The sequence below is a fragment of the Orcinus orca genome, chromosome 9 (genome assembly GCF_937001465.1).
Source record: "Orcinus orca chromosome 9, mOrcOrc1.1, whole genome shotgun sequence".
Taxonomy (NCBI): domain Eukaryota; kingdom Metazoa; phylum Chordata; class Mammalia; order Artiodactyla; family Delphinidae; genus Orcinus; species Orcinus orca.
Genome location: NC_064567.1, coordinates 87554713 through 87574705, shown reverse-complemented (window position 1 = coordinate 87574705; position 19993 = coordinate 87554713). Strand labels below are relative to the sequence as shown.

Here is a 19993-nt window from a genome sequence, read left to right as displayed (position 1 = left end):
TACATTTACTACAACTATTAACTGAAAGCACTAAACAGGTATCCTAATAGCTTTAACCCAGCTTCATCTTAAAACACACACTTTAGAAAATGTAAACATGCTTTTGATTATGTGAAGAAAAGAAAAACGTTAGTTACTAATCTACTTTTTTTTAAAACTCCTTAAGGTTCATATGTCATTCAGCTTTTATATTCACCAGTGTATTCTCTGACACACACAACCAGATATACAGTATGTAATGACTGAAAATTTACCACCCACTTTATAGAGCTAACTGATAAATAAGTTTTATATATAGCTTGAGATAATTATAGCTGATTGTTCAGGGGACTAGAGAAATTAGGAGCCTTAGTTCAGCAGATTGTCCATAGATCCTGACCTCTGAGCTGGATGTAGTTTAGATGATACTTGTCACCTAAGGCTACCACCAGGACCTGCATGTTTCATTTTCATGACTCATTCCAAGCCACTGACTGTTCAGACCTCAAAAGTCATTTTTACTCTCTATGAGCTTGGCAACTGATAGACCCTGATTTAGAATTAGAATTAGAATCAGACAGGGTTGACTTTTGACTTTTGTTGTTAACAACAACACTGTTGTTAACGCTGGAGTGTTGGGTGCTGAACTAAAAAAACTGACAAATCTCTGATGAGATCTACAGATTGCTTTTATGACATTTTTCAGTTTATGGCTTTACAGTATAACACACAAGAGTACAGTAATTTTCTGTAAGCGGAAAGTCTGCTTAATATCCCTTTATAGGATTTTATCACTTGAGTGAGTACAGTGAGAATTTTTATTACAATTTTGTGCTTCAATGTATAAACACACTGGAACACAAATTTAACTTGAAATCATGTCACCTTGTACTTGGAAGAGACTATGGAGATCTTCTTGTATGAGCCCCTATTCAACAAATGGTGAGGGACTTCCCTGGTGGCACAGTTGTTAAGAATCTGCCTGCCAATGCAGGGGACATGGGTTCGAGCTCTGGTCCGGGAAGATCCCACGTGCCGTGGAGGAACTGAGCCCGTGAGCCACAACTACTGAAGCCCCTGCACCACAAGGAAGAGTAGCCCCCACTCTCAACAACTAGAGAAAGCTTGCGCACAGCAACAAAGACCCAACGCAGCCAAAAGTAAATAAATTTATATTTTTTAAAAAATGGTGAAAACCTAAGGTCCATATAGTTCAAGGACTACATAATAACACGAATTAAAGTTTTATACAATATCACAACTGAAAAACTAAACTACACTGACTAAATTGTTAGAATTCATCCCAATTAGAGATATTTGGTAATATGAAGCTGAGTGAAAATAAGCTTATGTACTCTGGATGCCTTACAGTGGCTTTAGAAGGAAATTTGCTAGTAGTAGGATGTAAGAATTGAGAAGGAAACAAAATGAAGACATTTAGGTATTTTGTGATTTCTTTTTTTTTTTTTTTACCTTACTACCAAGTAGGAAGTGGCTCTTAAAAACAAAAACAACAAAGTTGCCTTTTAAAGGAAAAGGGAAATGGCAGGGCCAACCTACCAAATTACTTACAGCGTTGAAATAGAGAAATTAAAAGACTTCTTACTCAACTAACTTCCCTTAACCTTTTGAATAGGAATTTATTAATTTTTTAAAAAATGCTAAGATTACTGCTTACCAATAAAATTGTTCCAAAAGAGTAAGTATCTCCATTTCTTCTCTACCACATGATGATTTAGTTTAACTTCATAGCACTCTTTCCTGTTTGATGTTTGTTTTTCCTTCCACCCCGTCCTCCGTGAAAGCTGCTCCAGAACAGGGACCTTGCCTTCTTTTGTTCACCCAGTACTTTAAATGGTGCTCAGCATATAACAAACACCCAAATTTTTAAGTGAATAAGAATTGGGTATACATTATATAAACCATGTATATCACTGTAATTTGAAGGTATGTAATGAAGTCTTTAAACAAGATTTTGGAAATCCTGAATTTACTACAAGGCAGCTGAAGCTGAATATCCTCATTTCGTTTGAACAGACAACCTATAAAAATAAACAGGTTCCTTTTTGCTAGTCGATACTACGATTTTGAAAAAACAATTCCTAAACACTGTGGTGAAGAAAATGGGACTTAAGAAAATTAAAACTAGTAATCAACGTTAACTTAGTCATGCTCTGAGGAGAGAAAAGTTAAGATGGACAATACATGTCAGATGACTTTTCTGGCAAATTTACCCTCCCCTATAGTTTACTATTATTAAAAATTCTTTTGCATCTTCTAAACTGATCTTCTAAATCAACTCGCTTCCTAGAGACATTAGTAAGAGCATGGATTCTGTATAGTAGTGTCTTCTCAGAGTGTTTTTTCTACAGAATAAAAATCTGCAGGATGTCAAAGGTGTCACTACAGAAAAACAAGTTGCAAGGACGTACAGGTTGAGGAAATGCTGACATAAACCGAACTTCTCAAGAGGTTTCAAACACCATGTATACTGGAAATCTCGAAGTTGGGGACAAGGTATACTGTTTACTAAAGTCAGCTGGCTACAAAGCTCTCTCTTTCACAAAACATCTAATTAGAGTTCCATGGAATACCTTTTGATGTGAAGGATCAAGCCTGAGAAAATTGTGGGGAATCCTGCATCCTATCCTGCCTGGACTATAAGCTTCATTTAGTTCACACTCATGGGCGTATCTATAGCTTTCCTCAAATGGCTGCCAGGAACATCTAATAAGCTCAATTATAGACCACCTACTTTTATAAAAGCCAGACCTTTTTTTCCCCCTAGAAGCTAGGGCTAAGGCAATGAGCCCCACAAATCCTTGCCCTTACGTAGTTTATATTCTGGTGATATACAGTTGATTCTAGATTGTCCTAGATGCTTGACAGGTTTAAGAAACTCATAGCTAGGTGACTATCCCTTCATATCCTTTTGTTGGTCTCAAATTTCTATCCTCCTACATGTGAAGACCACCTGAACCACCTTGCATGGACTCCAGTTTAAGCAATCTGACTATAACAGGCCATCAAATATTACCAAGACTATATTCCCCAAGTACTCTTTCCATAAGGTTGTGGAAAGTTATTTTGAAAATATATTAAAAGATACTACAAAGGAGGTTCTTTTCATTTCATTATAAATGGGGTGAAGGAGGGGAAGCAAGCCTCCTTTTGAATTTAAATCTTTCTAAGGTTTTATATTTTTAATCAATCACCTGTTCATCAAAATAAGGTGAGCTTCTCAATATCTAACCCCCTTCTGTACACTTAACCTCTGACAAGGTTATGGCCACCTAACTTCAACTCAACTACCATGGACCTGGGAGAGTCTACTCAGTAGTACCCCGGTTTTGAAACCAGGTGAGTATAAACAGCCTGCTGTATTTCAACTTACCGTATTATTATATTTCAACCCACTGTATTTCAGCTTAAGATTCTCCCAAGTCAATTCCAACCCACTGCCAAAGAAGTATCTCTTACTAGTTAAAGAGAAAATGTCTAATAACCATCTATTCAGTTCCATACCATTTAGCCACATGTGAGCTTTTGTAAGGAGAGGACAAAATATAATGGAGGAAAAAGGAAAATATTAAGAATGGCTTTCTACCCTGGCCCCCTAATGATTTGAGTATTCTTTCATGAAATCATCATTCAGCATTTCATGTGATCTACAATCAACCAATCTTATTTTCCTATATCCCTCCTCACCACCACCACCCCCAAAAAAACAGCCTATAATTCCAGCCAAATGTGATTTTAAACATCATAAGGTAATGGTAAATTCTACCTAGTTCATGAAATGACCTCTGATCCCTCCAGCTATAAGTTACCTGTCATATATCTCCTTTACCACACTTCCTGCTGCATTGTAACTGTTTTCTAAATGCCCTCGAAGGCAGAGATATTATCTTCCACTCTCAACAAAAGGAACAAAGTAGCAACCAAATTACATAAATCACCTGTGCTATTTTTGGAGACTGAGCAACATGCTAATATTAGGTTGTATATGGAACTGCCATTTGTGTAGATAAAAACTATCAAATCAACAATTTCATATGGTTCAAGCTATACTACAAAAGGATGGGCTGAAGTATATTTGAATTTGGACATTACATGGTACTTATCTGGGAGGAAAGTCTGACTTTTTATATTTCAATCTCATAGATACACGTCAGAACTGGTATCTCCTATTATAATGCTTTAAAGTCTGTCCCATCACAGGAGAAAATTTAAATCAGTTTGACCTAAGTTTCTCAGGAGTTGACCTATCTTTCCAATTACTGATGTTAACATAGCCAATATAAAAGGCAAACACTGGAGTAATAAAGGCTGATGAGTACTTAAACTTTTCAAAACAAAATATTTCAACCCACAAATACTAATACTTTGGGGAGTGGGAAGGGGCCAAACCAACTGCTTAAGAATTCTAGGATGCATGCTTTTGCATTCTAGTCATTTGAGTATAGCAAAAATTCTATAATTAAAACATCAGGGCAAACACAGCAATTATAACTAACAACATTACAGTGAACTTGAAGGCTACAGGTTAAGGAGCCAAGGATTTTTAAATACTTACTTCAAAAGGGAACCCTCATACACTGTTGGCGGGAATGTAAATTGGTGCAGTCACTAAGGAAAACAGTATGGTGGTTCCTCAAAAAATTAAAAATAGGATCCAGCAATTCCACTTCTCAGTGTATAAAGAAAACCACTAAATGAAAACATACGTGTACCCCAATGTTCACAGCAGCATTATTTATAATTGCCAAGATATGGCAGCAACCTAAGTGTCCATCAACAGATGAATGGATAAAGATGTGACCAATATACATATATATGTGTGTGTATGTATATCACACACACACACACACACACACACACACAATGGACTACTACTCAGCCATAAAAAAAGAATGAAATTTTGCCATTTGCAGCAACATGGATGTGGAAGGCATTATGCTAAATGAAATAAGTCAGAGAAAGACAAATACTGTATGATACCTCTTATATGTGGAATCTAAAAAATACAACTAGTGAATATAAGAAAAAAGAAGCAGACTCACAGATGTAGATGAACTAGTGGTTACCAGTGGGGAGAGGGAAGGGGGGGAGGGGAAGTATAGGGGTAGCAGATTAAGAGGTACAAACTACTAGGTATAAAATAAGCTACAAGGATATATTGTACAGCGCAGGGAATATAGCCAATATTTTATAATAACTATAAATGGAGTATAACCTTTAAAAACAATCACTGTTGTACGCCTGTAACTTATACAATATTGTACCTCAATACTTCAATAAAAAATATTTCATATCCCTTCAAAATACCAAATTCTAAATATTTACATTTGTTTATTCCCATGAAAAATACTCAGCTGCACAACCACCTTAGTGGCATATATTAAAATGAATATGCTAAAACAGATATAAAAACATGAAGTATTCATTTATATTAATATAGCATACTAGTAGACAAAATCTGGACAAAACTGGATTCCCAAGTATGCCTTTTTGTCTACCTATCCAAAGTTCCATCATGTTCAACAAAAAGGCATTTCTCTTTCCTTCTGCCATCTCAAAATGAGGATGTTCTAAGTTCCACTAACTTTCTCAGCACTGAAAGAAGGAAGTATTTTAAAAGTAGCCCCAGAGTCATATAACAAACCTCCAGGTTTGAATTTTCTTTTTTCCTCTCATTTCTCTCCCCCCAAAAGCATTGTTATAGCCCTTAAAGCCGTATTTGTATCAGACGCATGCCTCATACAGAAACCACTCATACCCTAAAGTGATCTTCTAAAAGTTTCTGCAGGATTATTGCAAAGACAAGGCTGTGGCAATTGTGGAATGAACTGGCCAATATTGAACATCTAGTCAAGAAAGGGCCATAGGTAATTTGGGTTAGGTACAGGTAATTTATTAGATGTAACCCAATCTTGAAAAAGGTTCAAGATAATTCCTTTTAGAGGAAGAACTCCTTTTTCTTTATAAGCAACCTCCTCCAATATTTTCTCCTATATTTGTTTTTCTTCTCTCCTGTTCCTAACACTACCCTGTCCCATCAGAGCAGTGCTTCTGAAATCCTGAGGCTGTGAAACAGTTCTGCATTGCTTTTGCAATTTTGAACATCAACAATAAATCAGTGTTAGAGGAATGACCATCAAGGCAATAAGAGTTACATTTAAGCAGGCCTACAATGACCAAAATCCAAAGATCCTACTGCTAAGTATATGACATCTGAGATTCCATGAAATACAACATGAAAATCACTAAAACAGGAAACAAGGGAGCATATAAAATAAAGGGGAGTGGGGAAAGCCCGTACTAAGATCATCAGTTGGTATATAAAGTCATTTTCAAATCTTAAGGCAAACTATATCTTAATGTCTTCTTAACTGGCCTAGACATTGTATCAATTGCTAAATTACCATGGATTTTTAAGAAAATATCTTGTCCTAGTTTTTATACAGGTTAAGATATTTCAAATAAATAGTACAGGGAGTGTAAATACTAACCTTATTTTAATGGAAACCTTACTTTGTGATAGCAATATGAGATGTAAAAATAGCAGCTGCCAACAGTGGGTATTCTTCTTTTTCGCATAAGCCATTTATTTAGTGCTATTATAAGCTTTAAAATTCCATTTTTGTTTTACATTAAATTATGAAGAGAAAGGATACATTTAGTTAATGAAAAACATTTTGAACAGTAATTCTGGCATTAAAATTAATAGTACTCTGCTTCAAAAATGTTAAAAAATTATTTCTTAAATGTCAGAAATTCTAAATTGTCTAATGAACACACAGTGAAAATACAAAAGATTAGTGGAAGTTACTTGAATGGTAATGACAAAGCCAAATAGAAATGCTCAGGGACACATCATGTTTGCTAACTTCAAAGAACAAGGTAAAGGCCCTCCTAAAGGCAGCAGCAAGTATTTTGGGACGAGCAGTGTCACTAAAACCCAAGTGACAGAAGGAAGCTGCTACCGGCCTTCCAACTTACCATCTTCCTTCTCCTTTCTGCAATCTGTTCCTCTGACTCCATTTCTACTTCATTGCTAATGGGAGTTTTTTCTTCTATATCATCAATAAAATCTGGTTCCTGAAAGATGGAAATGACTGCTTTATAGAAACTACTACTCCATCTACAAACTAGAGGCACAGAACCATGTATTTTAAATGTCTTTCAACCAGAACTAATTAAACATAAAAATTACAAGAGTACTTAAATCCATTTCAGAAACTTAAAACTGGTTCCTAATTCAGGAAACTTTTCAAAATCATGCAATCAAATAATTTTGTTTCTCAAAGTTCTAGTCAATAATGTTCTTTATCAGTAGAGTCCGCAAAGCCTTAAGTTTATATTCTTACCAACACATAAACATATAAATTATTTCACATAACCCAGTGCCTACAAATACCAAGTGCTTAATAAAGGTTTGTTCAATTTAACACTTACGGGAAACTATCCTTAGAAGATAAGACACTGGAGACGAATAAAAGCTTACTTAATCTTCACATTTAAAAGGTCCCGCCTAACTAACTTCCATTTGTTTAGAGGGCATATAACAAAATACTTCCTGGTGAAGCGGAAGTACAGGCTAAACTCTTTCCTCAAATTTATCTTATGTGTTTTTAAAATAACTTCCTCTCAAAAATCATATGTCCACCCCTACAGAATTGATTTCATTATGTCCCAAATATTAAAGGAAAGGAATCATTATGGCTTAAGACTTTAAATAAGAACATTTATTACAAACATAAGGACAGTGCCATCTGGAAGAATTTTTTTAATTACCCAGTCTTAAGGAAAATCTTGTATTCAATTCTACAAGGATTTGCTGGGTGAGCTGTTTCTTAAAAGTTTAACAAATATTGTACAAATTCTAGCAGAACCTGTAGTTTACATTTATAAGTACTTCATTAAATAAGAGAATGACTTAAAAAGTTTAAGCCATTTTATACAAAAAAGAGGATAAAATATGACAAATTAATTTTCTTCTCTGAACTTCTTTCATCAAGATTCAGTAGAGCATAGTTCAGTACCTGATTATTTGACACCGATAGTCTCAGAGGAGAAAGCTTTCTCTGTTTAGTTTCCGGGCTCTTCATTTTGTTCGCTGTCCCTTCACAATCCAAAGTAATATTCTGATTTTGTGTATCTTTTTCTTTTGAAATATCCTTTTCTTTTTTTCCTTTCTTTCTTCTGGTCTCATAACCACTATTGATGTTTTCCGTGGATTCAGAACTACGTTTCAGAACAGGGCACTCTGGATTTTCTTTGAGGCATGCACAATCCACCTTGTACTTACTGGAAAGAAAACCAGTTAAATATTTGTTCAAGATATAGACTGTAATATTTTCTAATCCATTTTAAGCTACACCTCCACAAAACTGTATGCTATTACTAATTATAAGCAATCGTTTTCGCTAATTTTCATTCCTTATAACTATGACAAAATAAATTTTCTCATAAAAACAATATAATAATTAGAAGTTGATTTCTGACCAGAGATTGGTCATAATCATAAGGATAACCAGTGATGGGTTACAGAAGGAAAAAACTCCAATAAATTAAAACTGAGTCTTTTTAAGTCAAATGATACCATGGCATATTTTAAGGCAAAAACCCCAGGTTACCTCAGAGTGCTATAAAGTGTATATGCAGACTATGATAAAATACTCTAAATCTGACCTAAATAAAAAATGCTAGGTACAATAAATACCAAACCTTAACTAGTTTGTCTTATACTTTAAGGAATGATTTCAATAACCAGGGTTCTTTGAAAAGCTACCTTGAAAAAACTGAATGTCATGTTTGCCTTTGCCCTTAGGTATTCCCTCTTTCAAATAAACGGAAGCTTGAAAAATAATTGCACTACCTCTCATCTTCACAGTAGTGATAATTATTACTCCCATTTTACGGATGAGATTAAAGCTCAGAAGGTCAGTATCTTGTCCAAAGTCACACATTAAGTGGTAGGGATGACATTCAAATACAGGTCTGAGTCCAAAGCCCACACTTTTCAGCTCTTCAGTATTTCTTAACTCTCTACCCTCTTGTCTACCACCAAGAGTCAGTTCATCTCTAGGATATAGGCTGAATGCCCAAACCAGAGTTAAATAATAACGGAAGACTCCCACTTTGCATGTTTTGAGTAGTTTGTTCATAATAAAAAATAATTTACTTTTCCAAGTTTCTAATACGCCTAACTCATTCACTTTCAACACTGGTAGAAAGCTACAAGTCAAACTGTCTAATTCTGTGAATCAGGGGTAGAACTCAAACATCATGGTCTACCCCTCACCTCTCCAAATCAGGCAGTAACAGAAACTAGCTGGAAACTTTTTCTAGATATTTTCTTTGATTTTAGGACAACAGAACTGCAAATAATAATGATGACAACTGCTAATATTTATTCAGCACTTATTTTGTATCAAGAATGGTTTTAAACCCTTTACATGTGTCAACTCAATCTTCGAAATATTCCTGTTAGGTATTATTTTTCTCATATTATAATGAGGTAATGAGGGAGAGAGAGATGACAAAATTGGTCCAAGGTTACATAACTAATATAAGTGACCGAGCTAGGATTTGAAAGCAGAGAGTCAGATTATAAAAAGCTTATATTTTTAACCACTGTGGGAAACAGTCCCCCAAAGCAATGAGCAAAGAGCTATTATGCTCAATTTTCCACCTTGGTGGGGGGGGGGGGGCGGAGAAAGAGCTAAAAAGGAAACACTTTAGTTATCAGGATAAATCTGACTCCAACAATCAAGTAGAGATGCATATACTGAAGGAAGAGGGATTTCATTGACAGAAAACATAATGGACATTAAAAATGTCTGCATGTAAAATGGATACCACACAAACTCTTAAAAATAAAATACAGGAGGATATGAACTGAAATCCTTATAACCCAAAAGATTATAGAATATATAAAGAAGTGCCTCCACCCACATCGGTTTAAAAAAAAAGACTACCCAGCAGAAAAATGAACAGATGATGAGACAAGTCATAAGAGAGGAAATCCAAATGACAAATGAATACATAAAAGGATCTTTGGGCTCTTAAAATAATCATGGAAGATGGTAATTACAAATATAAAAAGATACTATCTCACACAGATTAACATCGATTTTTAAAGTACAGTAAAGAAGTGTTGCAAGGAATAAAGCTATGGGAGTATAAACTGGTCATTCACCCACGTCTGGTAAAAACTGAGGCTGTACACATTCTACAACCCAGCAATTCCACCTCTACGTCCCTATCATGGAGAGAACATGTACACATGCAGCATTTTTTGTAAATCTAAAGGTCCACCAATAGTGGAATGGATAAATGCCATCAGCGGTGAAAATAAATGAATTAGAGCTACACATAACAAAAGAACTGAATCTCACAAAAGTAATGAATGAGAAAAGATGAATGCAAAATAATACAGATTATAATTTCCATAAATTTTTAAAATATACAAAACTACTCCATACTATTTAGGGACATCTACAGACATAGTAAAAATGTTAAACTCATAAAAATGTTAAACTCACCAAATTAAAGATGGCAGTTATCTCTGGTAAAAGACAGAGGGATAGACGCAATCTGGCTGCTAAACATATGGGCCTTTAATGGATAATGTTTTGCTTCTTAATTTGGAAATGAGGCACATGGACTTTTTTTTTGGCCGCGCGGTTCGTAGGATCTCAGTTCCCTGACCACGGATTGAACTCAGGCCACAGAAGTGAAAGCAGAGTCCTAACCATCAGGCAACCAGGGAACTCCCTACATGGACTTCTGTATTACTATTTTTTACAGTAAAATTTTTAAAATTTAAATTGCAGTTTCTCTACTCAGAATTAACTTTTCTTAGTGTTAATCAACTCTTCTTTAGTGTTTCAGAACAACAGTTCTCAGAGTTTCCTCGTACGATCGCCAACAAACCCTTTCAATTTATACTGCAAAGAAACTTTGGCACAATTTCTTTTCTTCTGAGGGGCAATAAGTGAAATTATCCATTTCTACTGATTAACCAAATTAATTGAATGAGTAAAACTCTACACTCTACCTAAAATACAAGAAAGAAAAGAAGGAAAAAATTCTCACATAAACAAGGTCAGTATTGCTCAATTAGGATTACTAATTATTATACTATGAGCATTACATTACAATAAGAAAAGTCTGGAAGACCAAAGCAACCATGCTGTAATGGAAGCTGATATCAGAATGCTCGTTTCCAAGTATTTTTAATTGCCTAATGGTAAATAAAAATAGAAAGTTAAAGAAGTAATGACAATACCTACATTTTTATAAGGACATTAAGGAATTATTTCAAAACAACAGGTATCATATTTACAGACTTGAACTTACCAATTCCCATAGTCAAAATCAAAGGCAATAGTAATTTCAGTTCCCTTTGGAATACTTTGTACAGAATAAATGTAAAGATGTATGGTTCCATCTTCAATTTCATGCCTCACCTGTTAGTTAAAAGAATAATTTTGTATTTCCATAAATATATGTCTCTATAAATTATTTTCTACCTTTAGAAGCATCTCATCTTGCAATTTTGAAAACTATTCTTTTCAAAGTAATTCACAAATACAACATGGAAAATATGCCATTAATTACAAGACTTGTACCTAAATCAGTGGTTATCAACTGGGAAGGAGGTACACATCTATGCAAGTTTGATGCAGGCTCTAGGAGCATCGAAAAGAAAATAACTCTATTTCATCAATTCTATGGTGCATATTTTTTCCCCTTTTAAAATCTGTGGAATTGGGAGTTTTACAAGTGATGGCATCTTTGATTTAATGAAACGCATTAATGGTACAGTTTATAAATATATAGTTAAAGTATAGTTTAACACTACACTTTTCTGTGATATACACTGTTCTAGGTACTCTACATGTATTAACTCCTTTAGTCCACATAACATCTTTTTACAGATAAAACTGAAGCACAGACAAGGTTACAAAGCTAGTACGTCAAAAAGAAGACATGAATCTGTAAGTCTTGCTTCAAAACCTACACTTAACTGTAACATTATATAATTAGAAAACATTTATTTTGGTATGTGAAAAACAAAACCAGAAATATTATTTTATACACCACTTCTAAAACAATTTACTAGCACATATAAAATCTACTTTAGTTTTCAGCTTCGTCATCTACCTTCATCAAATCAGAGCATATATTTGACTCATAAATAGAGCTTCCAGAATAAACAGAGAAGTCCAGTATTTTCTCTTACAAGTAACATCACAATTTCTTCAATGCTCAAAGTAACCTGAGACCTCACAGCCAGTTATCACCTAAATTTTCGTAATGGAAAGATGTTGGGCAGTATAAAATGCATCAACAACTAAAAACTGTTGGTCTGTTTTAGGCCACCAGACTTTTTTGTGCTTAATACTCAGATTCCACACACTCCCTACCCCTGCCTCCCCAAAGGATTTCTATAAGCTTACCTCTGCATTCGGTGTACAGGAACGCCTAATGAACCGAGCTTCATTCCCAAAAGTCCTTGCATCAACACACATTTCTAGACCATGAAATTTAGAATAGAATAAAACAAAAGGGTATGGTCTACAAAAAAAGAAATGCATTAGAAACTATTAACATTTTGAATTTAAGAAATTTCTAAAAGACTCATAGTAAGTAGGGAGGCCAAGATTTGAATATACGCAGTCTGATACCGGAACCCATTCTTAACCACTAGGCTAATTCATGCTAATAAGATTTTTACCTGCTCATATAACCTTACCTAAACCAAAGATAATTAATTCAGGTGGGAATTCAAATTTACAAAGAATGATAAAAAGGGAGTGATTACTGCCTTTACATAAGGATTCATAATGAGATGCCATTAAAGTTCCTATCAGTGCATTTACGTGTTTGATTTACAGCACTGTTTCAGATCAAATCTGCTATACGAAAGGGAAAGATTCTTGTATATCTTTCATAACTTAAGTAACTCAGTTATAAACAATATGAAATATTTTAAATAATTATAGCATATAGGCTGAGAATGTTATTTCCCTAGAGATGCAAACATATTTCTAGACCTCAGGGAAGCAATGGCTATCACAAGATCACATCAATTCCCACCCCCAAAATCACAAACGATAGAAGAAGGCTCCAAAGTCCTTCCAGTACCAAGAAAGTCGGAGTTGAAAGTGGTGACAATAACGTAAGACCAAATCTAACATCCTCTGATAAAAGAAGGACGTGGTCACCAGTGGTCTTTGCAGGTTCTAGCAATTATAAGGAATTAGGAAAGTCCTAGATGGAAAGGGTTCCTTATAATCTCAGGTAATCAGACTTTTTCATTAATGTCCACCTATAGTGCTACAGTTTATCTTTGAAGTAGATTGTTTTAGGAGTGTCAGCAAGATAGGGATGGGTAAGAGACTAAGGAATAGGGACTTCCCTGGTGGCGCAGTGGTTAAGAAGCCGCCTGCCAATGCAGGGGACACGGGTTTGATCCCTGGTCCAGGAAGATCCCACATGCCGCGGAGCAACTAAGCCCATGTGCCACAACTGAGCCTGTGCTCTAGAGCCCGTGAGCCACAATTATTGAGCCCGTGAGCCACAACTACTGAAGCCCGCGTGCCTAGAGCCCGTGCTCTGCAACAAGAGAAGCCACCGCAATGAGGCACCCGCACACAGCAACAAAGAGTAGTGTCCGCTTGCCACAACTAGAGAAAACCCACACATAGCAATGAAGACCCAACGCAAGCAAAAATAAATTAATTTTAAAAAAGAGATTAAGGAATATATCTGCATCTACAGTTTTAAATATTAAAAGAATCCCTTAGAAAACAAAATACACATAAACAATAGCTTTGTGCTTAAAATAGCCAAAAATTCAATATTTAACTACAGAAAACATGGAGAAAAAAATGAATATACCTCTTAAAGAAATATCCATTTGCTTCAAACTGTTCTCTTAACATAAACTTCCCTCTGTATTCAATGATAAGTGCATCAGGAGGCAAATCTTTTGCAGATTTCAGAATTTTCTTATTTTTTTGTATATGGCTCTACAATCAGAGAAAAGTTGAGATTAACTAAAACCAGACTGCTTTCAGTCTAAGTACTTAAGATATACAGTAGAAAAAGGTTTTTGTTTTATCATCTCTTGGCAAATGATATATTTACCTCCACAGGAGGTTTGAAGATCAAATTATTGGTATTCAAATCTGATTTATTTATCTCTTTTTTGTCATTTCCGTTGCCCAGTCTCAGAGCTATTCTTTGTGCCTCCCTCTGAACACCCTCACTATATTGGTTATTATTTGCCTCTTCATATCGATCCATCCATGCTTTGATTTTTGTCTCCCATCCAAAATTTGAACCATCAGACGAAGGATCAATCTCTGGAGCTGAGCCCTAAAATCATAGCAAACTAAGCATTAATATCTGGATTTTAAGTATTTACACACACACACACACAAATATGACAATCTATATAAAAGAATACAATATAAACCAGAAATAATGATAGGCTTTCTAAGTTGGTCCTAGTAGGAAAAAGAAAAAAAAAAAGACCATAAGTGAGCAGCTTAATACATTTTTATACTGATGCCAGACACACGAGTTGGAAAACTGAAGGAAGCAGAGTTAAGTTGAATAGCAGAAATTTAAGCTTCACTACTGTAGCCAAATGGAGGCTTTCAATAAAACTGAAAATACCCAAAACTTTGGAGTCACTGTCAGCTAACGGTTAAAAAAAGATAGCGTGTAATAATTTTTTTGAGACTGCCAATATCTACTCTGTACTCACAGTTCTATTTAACCAGAATAAATTTGCAATTATTATGTAAACTATACATACTACATATTAAGTATAAACTTATTTTCTGATATAATACTTCAACTTTTAACATGTTTTATAATAAAAATATACTTTGATATCTTAATTTTGTATAATTCCAAGATCTATAATCAACTGTCCACATGATAAATTCAACATGAGAATAAAATGTCTCACAAAATAAAGACCTTTAAGCTTAAGTGCTTGCTCCTCCTCATACCCCCTATTAAAATCTGTAAGATAAGATTGCTAAGTGCCAAAATGCAGCAAGATGTTTTTTGATCCATCTCTTAGAGTAATGAAAATAAAAACAAAAATAAACAAACGGGACCTAATTAAACTTAAAAACTTTTGCACACCAAAGGAAACCAAGAACAAAACGAAAAGACAACCTACAGAACGGGAGAAAGTATTTGCAAACAAGGTGACCAACAAGGGATTAACCTCCAGAGTATACAAACAGCTCATGCGGCTCAATATCAAAAAAACTAACAACCCAATCAAAAAATGGGCGGACGACCTAAATAGATGGACAAGAGGCACATGAAAAGATGCTCAACATCACTAATTATTAGAGAAATGCAAATCAAAACTACAATGAGGTATCACCTCTCACCAATCAGAATGGCCATCATCAAAAATTCTACAAACAATAAATGCTGGAGAGGGTGTGGAGAAAAGGGAACCCTCTTGCACTGTTGGTGGGAATGTAAATTGGTACAGCCACTATGGAGAACAGTATGGATGTTCCTTAAAAAACTGAAAATAGAGTTACCACATGATCCAGCAATCCTACTCCTGGGCATACGTCTGCAGAAAACCATAGTTCGAAAAGATACATGCAGCCCATTGTTCACTGCAGCACTATATACAATAGCCAGGACATGGACAACCTAAATGTCCATCGATGGATGAATGGATAAAGAAGAGGTGGTACATACATACAATGGAATATTACTCAGCCATTGAAAGAACGAAATAATGCCATTTGCAGCAACATGGATGGATCTAGAGATTGTCAGACTGAGTGAAGTAAGTCAAAGAGAGAAAGACAAATGTCATACGATATCGCTTGTATGTGGAATCTAAAACAATGGTACAAATGAACTAATTTACAAAACAGAAATAGAGTCACAGATGCAGAAAACAAACTTATGGTTTGGTTACCAAGGGGGAAAGGGGGGAGGGATAAATTGGGACATTGGGATTGACATATACACACTACTATATATAAAATAGATAACTAATAAGAACCTACTGTATAGCACAGGCAACTCTACTCAGTACTCTGTAATGACTTATATGGGAAAAGAATCTAAAAAAGAGTGGATATACGTATAACTGATTCACTTTGCTGTACAGCAGAAACTAACACAACATTGTAAATCAACAATACTCTAATAAAAATTTTTTTAAAAAAGAAAAAGAATGCTAAATGCCAAGCAGTGAAAAGTTACAACCTCTCAATAGGTTTTAGGAAACAAAAAGGGAATCCTTTTCTCATTGGAATGCAACTTAGAGAAAGGCATAATTACCACACATTTAAAAAGTTTATTAAAGCCTGGACTCCCTCAATTAATTATTTGCAGTCTTAGGACGAAAATCAATTAATGCAGATAACAAAAACATATATCTTATCAATAGCATAATTCAAATTTATAATGGATTTATTAACACAAGAAGTTTCAATTTAGTTGTTTGCAAATGCTGTTCATCAATTTTTCTACAGAACGGAACACCTTTATGAGAAGATAGATTATTTCTATAATGTGTACAACCTACCATAACTGTGAAATTTAAAAATCACATATAGATTTCATGAAAATTCTTATATATGCTGTTAGACATGTACATGTGTATGGTAACACTTACTAAAATTTACCATCAGTCCACCTTCCATATAAGTAACTCATCTTTACTACAAAAAGTATTCTTTTCTATAATGAAACAAACGATAGTAAGTTGCTCAACTATTTGATAGGGGTAGGTTTCTTTTACCAACTGATCTTTTACGGAATTATATATTCTACATTATAATGACCACTTGATAAAGAACAGATTTTTATACAAATATGAAACATCACATATTTTTGGGCCTTTATTTATTTTTATTCTTTTTTTATTTTTCAGAATTTTCTATAGTGAATATGGCTTATATAATACAAAAATGTTTTTCAAATACTATATACAGACACAAAAGTTTACAATCACTTTTTTTTACTACCCCTATTTATTTGTTTATATATTGAGGTATAACTGATTTACAATATTATATTAGTTTCAGGTGTACAATGTAGTGATTCAAAATTTTTTATTGATCATACTTCATTTAAAGTGATTATAAAATATTGGCTATATTCCCTTTGCTTATTATTATTATCCTTGTAGCTTATTTATTCTATACATAGTAGTTTGTACCTCTTAAGCCCCTAACCCCATCTTGCCCTTGTCACCCCTTCCCCCACTGGTAACTACTGGTTTGTTCTCTGTATCTGTGAGTCTGTTTCTATTCTACTTATTCATTTGTTTTATTGTTTAGATTCCACATATAAGTGATAATATACAGTATTTGTCTTTCTCCTATATGACACTACATATTAAGGTTTTCATCAGCTTTATTAAAGAAATCTTCTCAGCTTTTAATTTTTTTTTGCTCTCCCTCCCCACCCCCAAATAAATCCTCTACTAACTTGGTTTCTCTTCAATACAGCTCTTCTATATCTCTTGAGCCTTTTTAATATGACAGAATTACTTATTAGAAATGTAATGATCTTAAAGACATATTCAAGTTAACGGAAAAATTTTCAAAGGTGAACAAAGCATTTTTCAAATTTTAATCTGTCACTTCTTTACGTAATAAATGAAAATATCTCAGTTAAGTAAAAGATGCTCCTTCCTCATTAAGCCTGCTATTCAGATTAGATAAAATGGGAAAAAAGGACAACCACTGGAGTATCAATAGTTCCAACAGCTTAATAAAAAACCCTTTTTCAGACCTCTTCATTCTGGTGTCAGAGAAAATCCCATAAATACAAGTTTAATATAGTAAATATAAAACCCCCAACTTTAACATATACAGAACATTTTATAAGACTTTGGACTTGCAGTATGCTGAGTGACACCATGTATTAACATTCTTAAGAAAGAGTTCCAAAACTATGCAAGAATAATCATTGGACAGCTGCTTAATGATCTGTTTTCCAGGAATGTGGAATAATTAATAATGATTACACTTTATACTATGGGGACAACAGATGTATTCTAACACGCTTCCCACATCCTATTTTAATATCTGGCAACTTGAGATATTCATTCTCCTTTACTACCTAACCTAGAAAGTTAGAATAACACTGTATAGTTGACCTCCGTGATCCAACAGAAACCTATCTTTTAAGGGGAGGCACAGCTGGGGGGGCTTGCTTCTCTCAGCAATCTTGGCATCTACAACATTGAGGATGTATTCTAATTAATTCAAGGCACAAGTGACCAGTTTGTACTTACACGGTGAATCTATGGTGATTTTATAATATTTTATAACTACTGACAACTAAATCACTAGAATTCCAACTCTGCAAAAGAGCGAAATTTCAAATTCCAAATATTATTTTGCATTTCTATGTCTAGAATACTAGTGGTACTGGAGACACGGAATATAATGATAAATGAAAATTTTTAATTTTAGTATTAGAAATTTTACTATTAGAAATTACTTATATATCTCCTTTTGTTTAATGTTTTAACAGTGTTAATAAACTCCAAGAGTGGTATATTAACCCTATTATAATTCTCTATGGTCCCACTTCTGGTAAAGATAATAAGCAATAAAATGACACAGAACTAAGACAGCATAATTTACTTTATTATGAACAAGCAACCACTTAGTTAACCACTAGATATTTGACAACTGATAATAAGGGCTTAAATTTAATGTGTTTACCTTAACTCTTGATGATTTCCTAGATCCTTCACGAAAGGCCTGAAATAACATGGAATTCTGAGTTAGTTTTTTAAAAACTGGATATAATTAATATTTAAAAATGAGTTCACTCAAGCTTTTTATTGAAGTCGCATAAATAACACAAAATATGGTAATAACCAATACAGTCAGAACTAGGGGAATGTTGAAGTAAAGTCTTCTACTAGAACACTGTACTACTATTAAAAATAAATACAGACTATGTAATAACATGAAAATATGTATAAGATACAATGCTAAGAAAATTTCTAAATTTTCTGTGTGCTCAATATTACAATCATGGAAAAATATTTGATAAAAGTTGGAAGGTATTAAAAATATTGCAGTAGTTTTAAGTCATGAGCCAAGTTTTGGGGTGGGTTAAAATAATTTTGTTATTACTTTAATTTCTAAGTCAACTAGAGAGTAATACTTGAGCACTTACTAGTAGGGACTCAAATTATAAGCACTATGGTGAAAAGAACTGTACTTACTCAGTAAATATTGAATGGGAGCTCTCTAATCTGCCAAGTCCTAACGTGTTATCTAAGACTTACTTCACCACTCCACTCCCCAAAGTGTACACTCTTATTTCGAGAGACTTACGAACACTAAACCTAGAGTAAGCAATATAGTTCCTAATTTATTTAAGTTCCAAATTTGTGTGCAAACTATACGTTGGAAGACAGCAAGTTTTATTAAAAAGAGGAGGAGAAGGAGAAGCAGCAGCAGAAGCAAAGAACCTTCACGTAAAACACAGAAAAAGAGCTAGGACTATGGAGAATAGATATGTTCAGACAGGTGGACAACTGAAAGAAATACAATTCTGGTACTAAAGAAATATGAAAGATGGCACGCAATAGGAAGAAATATGTCACACTCAAAGAAAAACTAATATACCGCACTTGTTACCTACTGAAAATAGTTATGACGTAAGACTGGCTAAAAAAAATGTAAAAGTAGGTCATGAAAGCCTTATTTAAAAAGTCACATTTTAAGATTCTGACTTAAATACCGTATGTTCTTCACTATGATGGAGGAATCCATGAAATACCTCTGAGCAAAGAAGGGATAATAAAAACGATATTCACAGAAAATGTCAGAACCAAATGCAGAATGGACTAAAGTAGAAAGAGGATAAAGTTGGAGAAATTAAAGAAGATATTACTGTACTAGAGGTAATAAGGGCGTAGACTGGGTTTATAGAAGCAAAAAGGAAGAAAAATAACAGTATACTGAAG

General features: G+C 34.2%; 1 protein-coding gene across 1 annotated transcript in view; it reads right to left on the bottom strand.

Moving 5' to 3' along the window:
- Positions 1-19993, bottom strand: part of KMT2E (lysine methyltransferase 2E (inactive)) — a 98398-nt gene that overhangs the window by 14882 nt on the left and 63523 nt on the right. Inside the window, 7 exon segments of the mRNA XM_004263372.4 lie at positions 6982-7080; positions 8025-8289; positions 11347-11456; positions 12450-12567; positions 13894-14024; positions 14143-14373; positions 18735-18773. Coding sequence (XP_004263420.2) covers positions 6982-7080; positions 8025-8289; positions 11347-11456; positions 12450-12567; positions 13894-14024; positions 14143-14373; positions 18735-18773 — 993 coding nt within the window.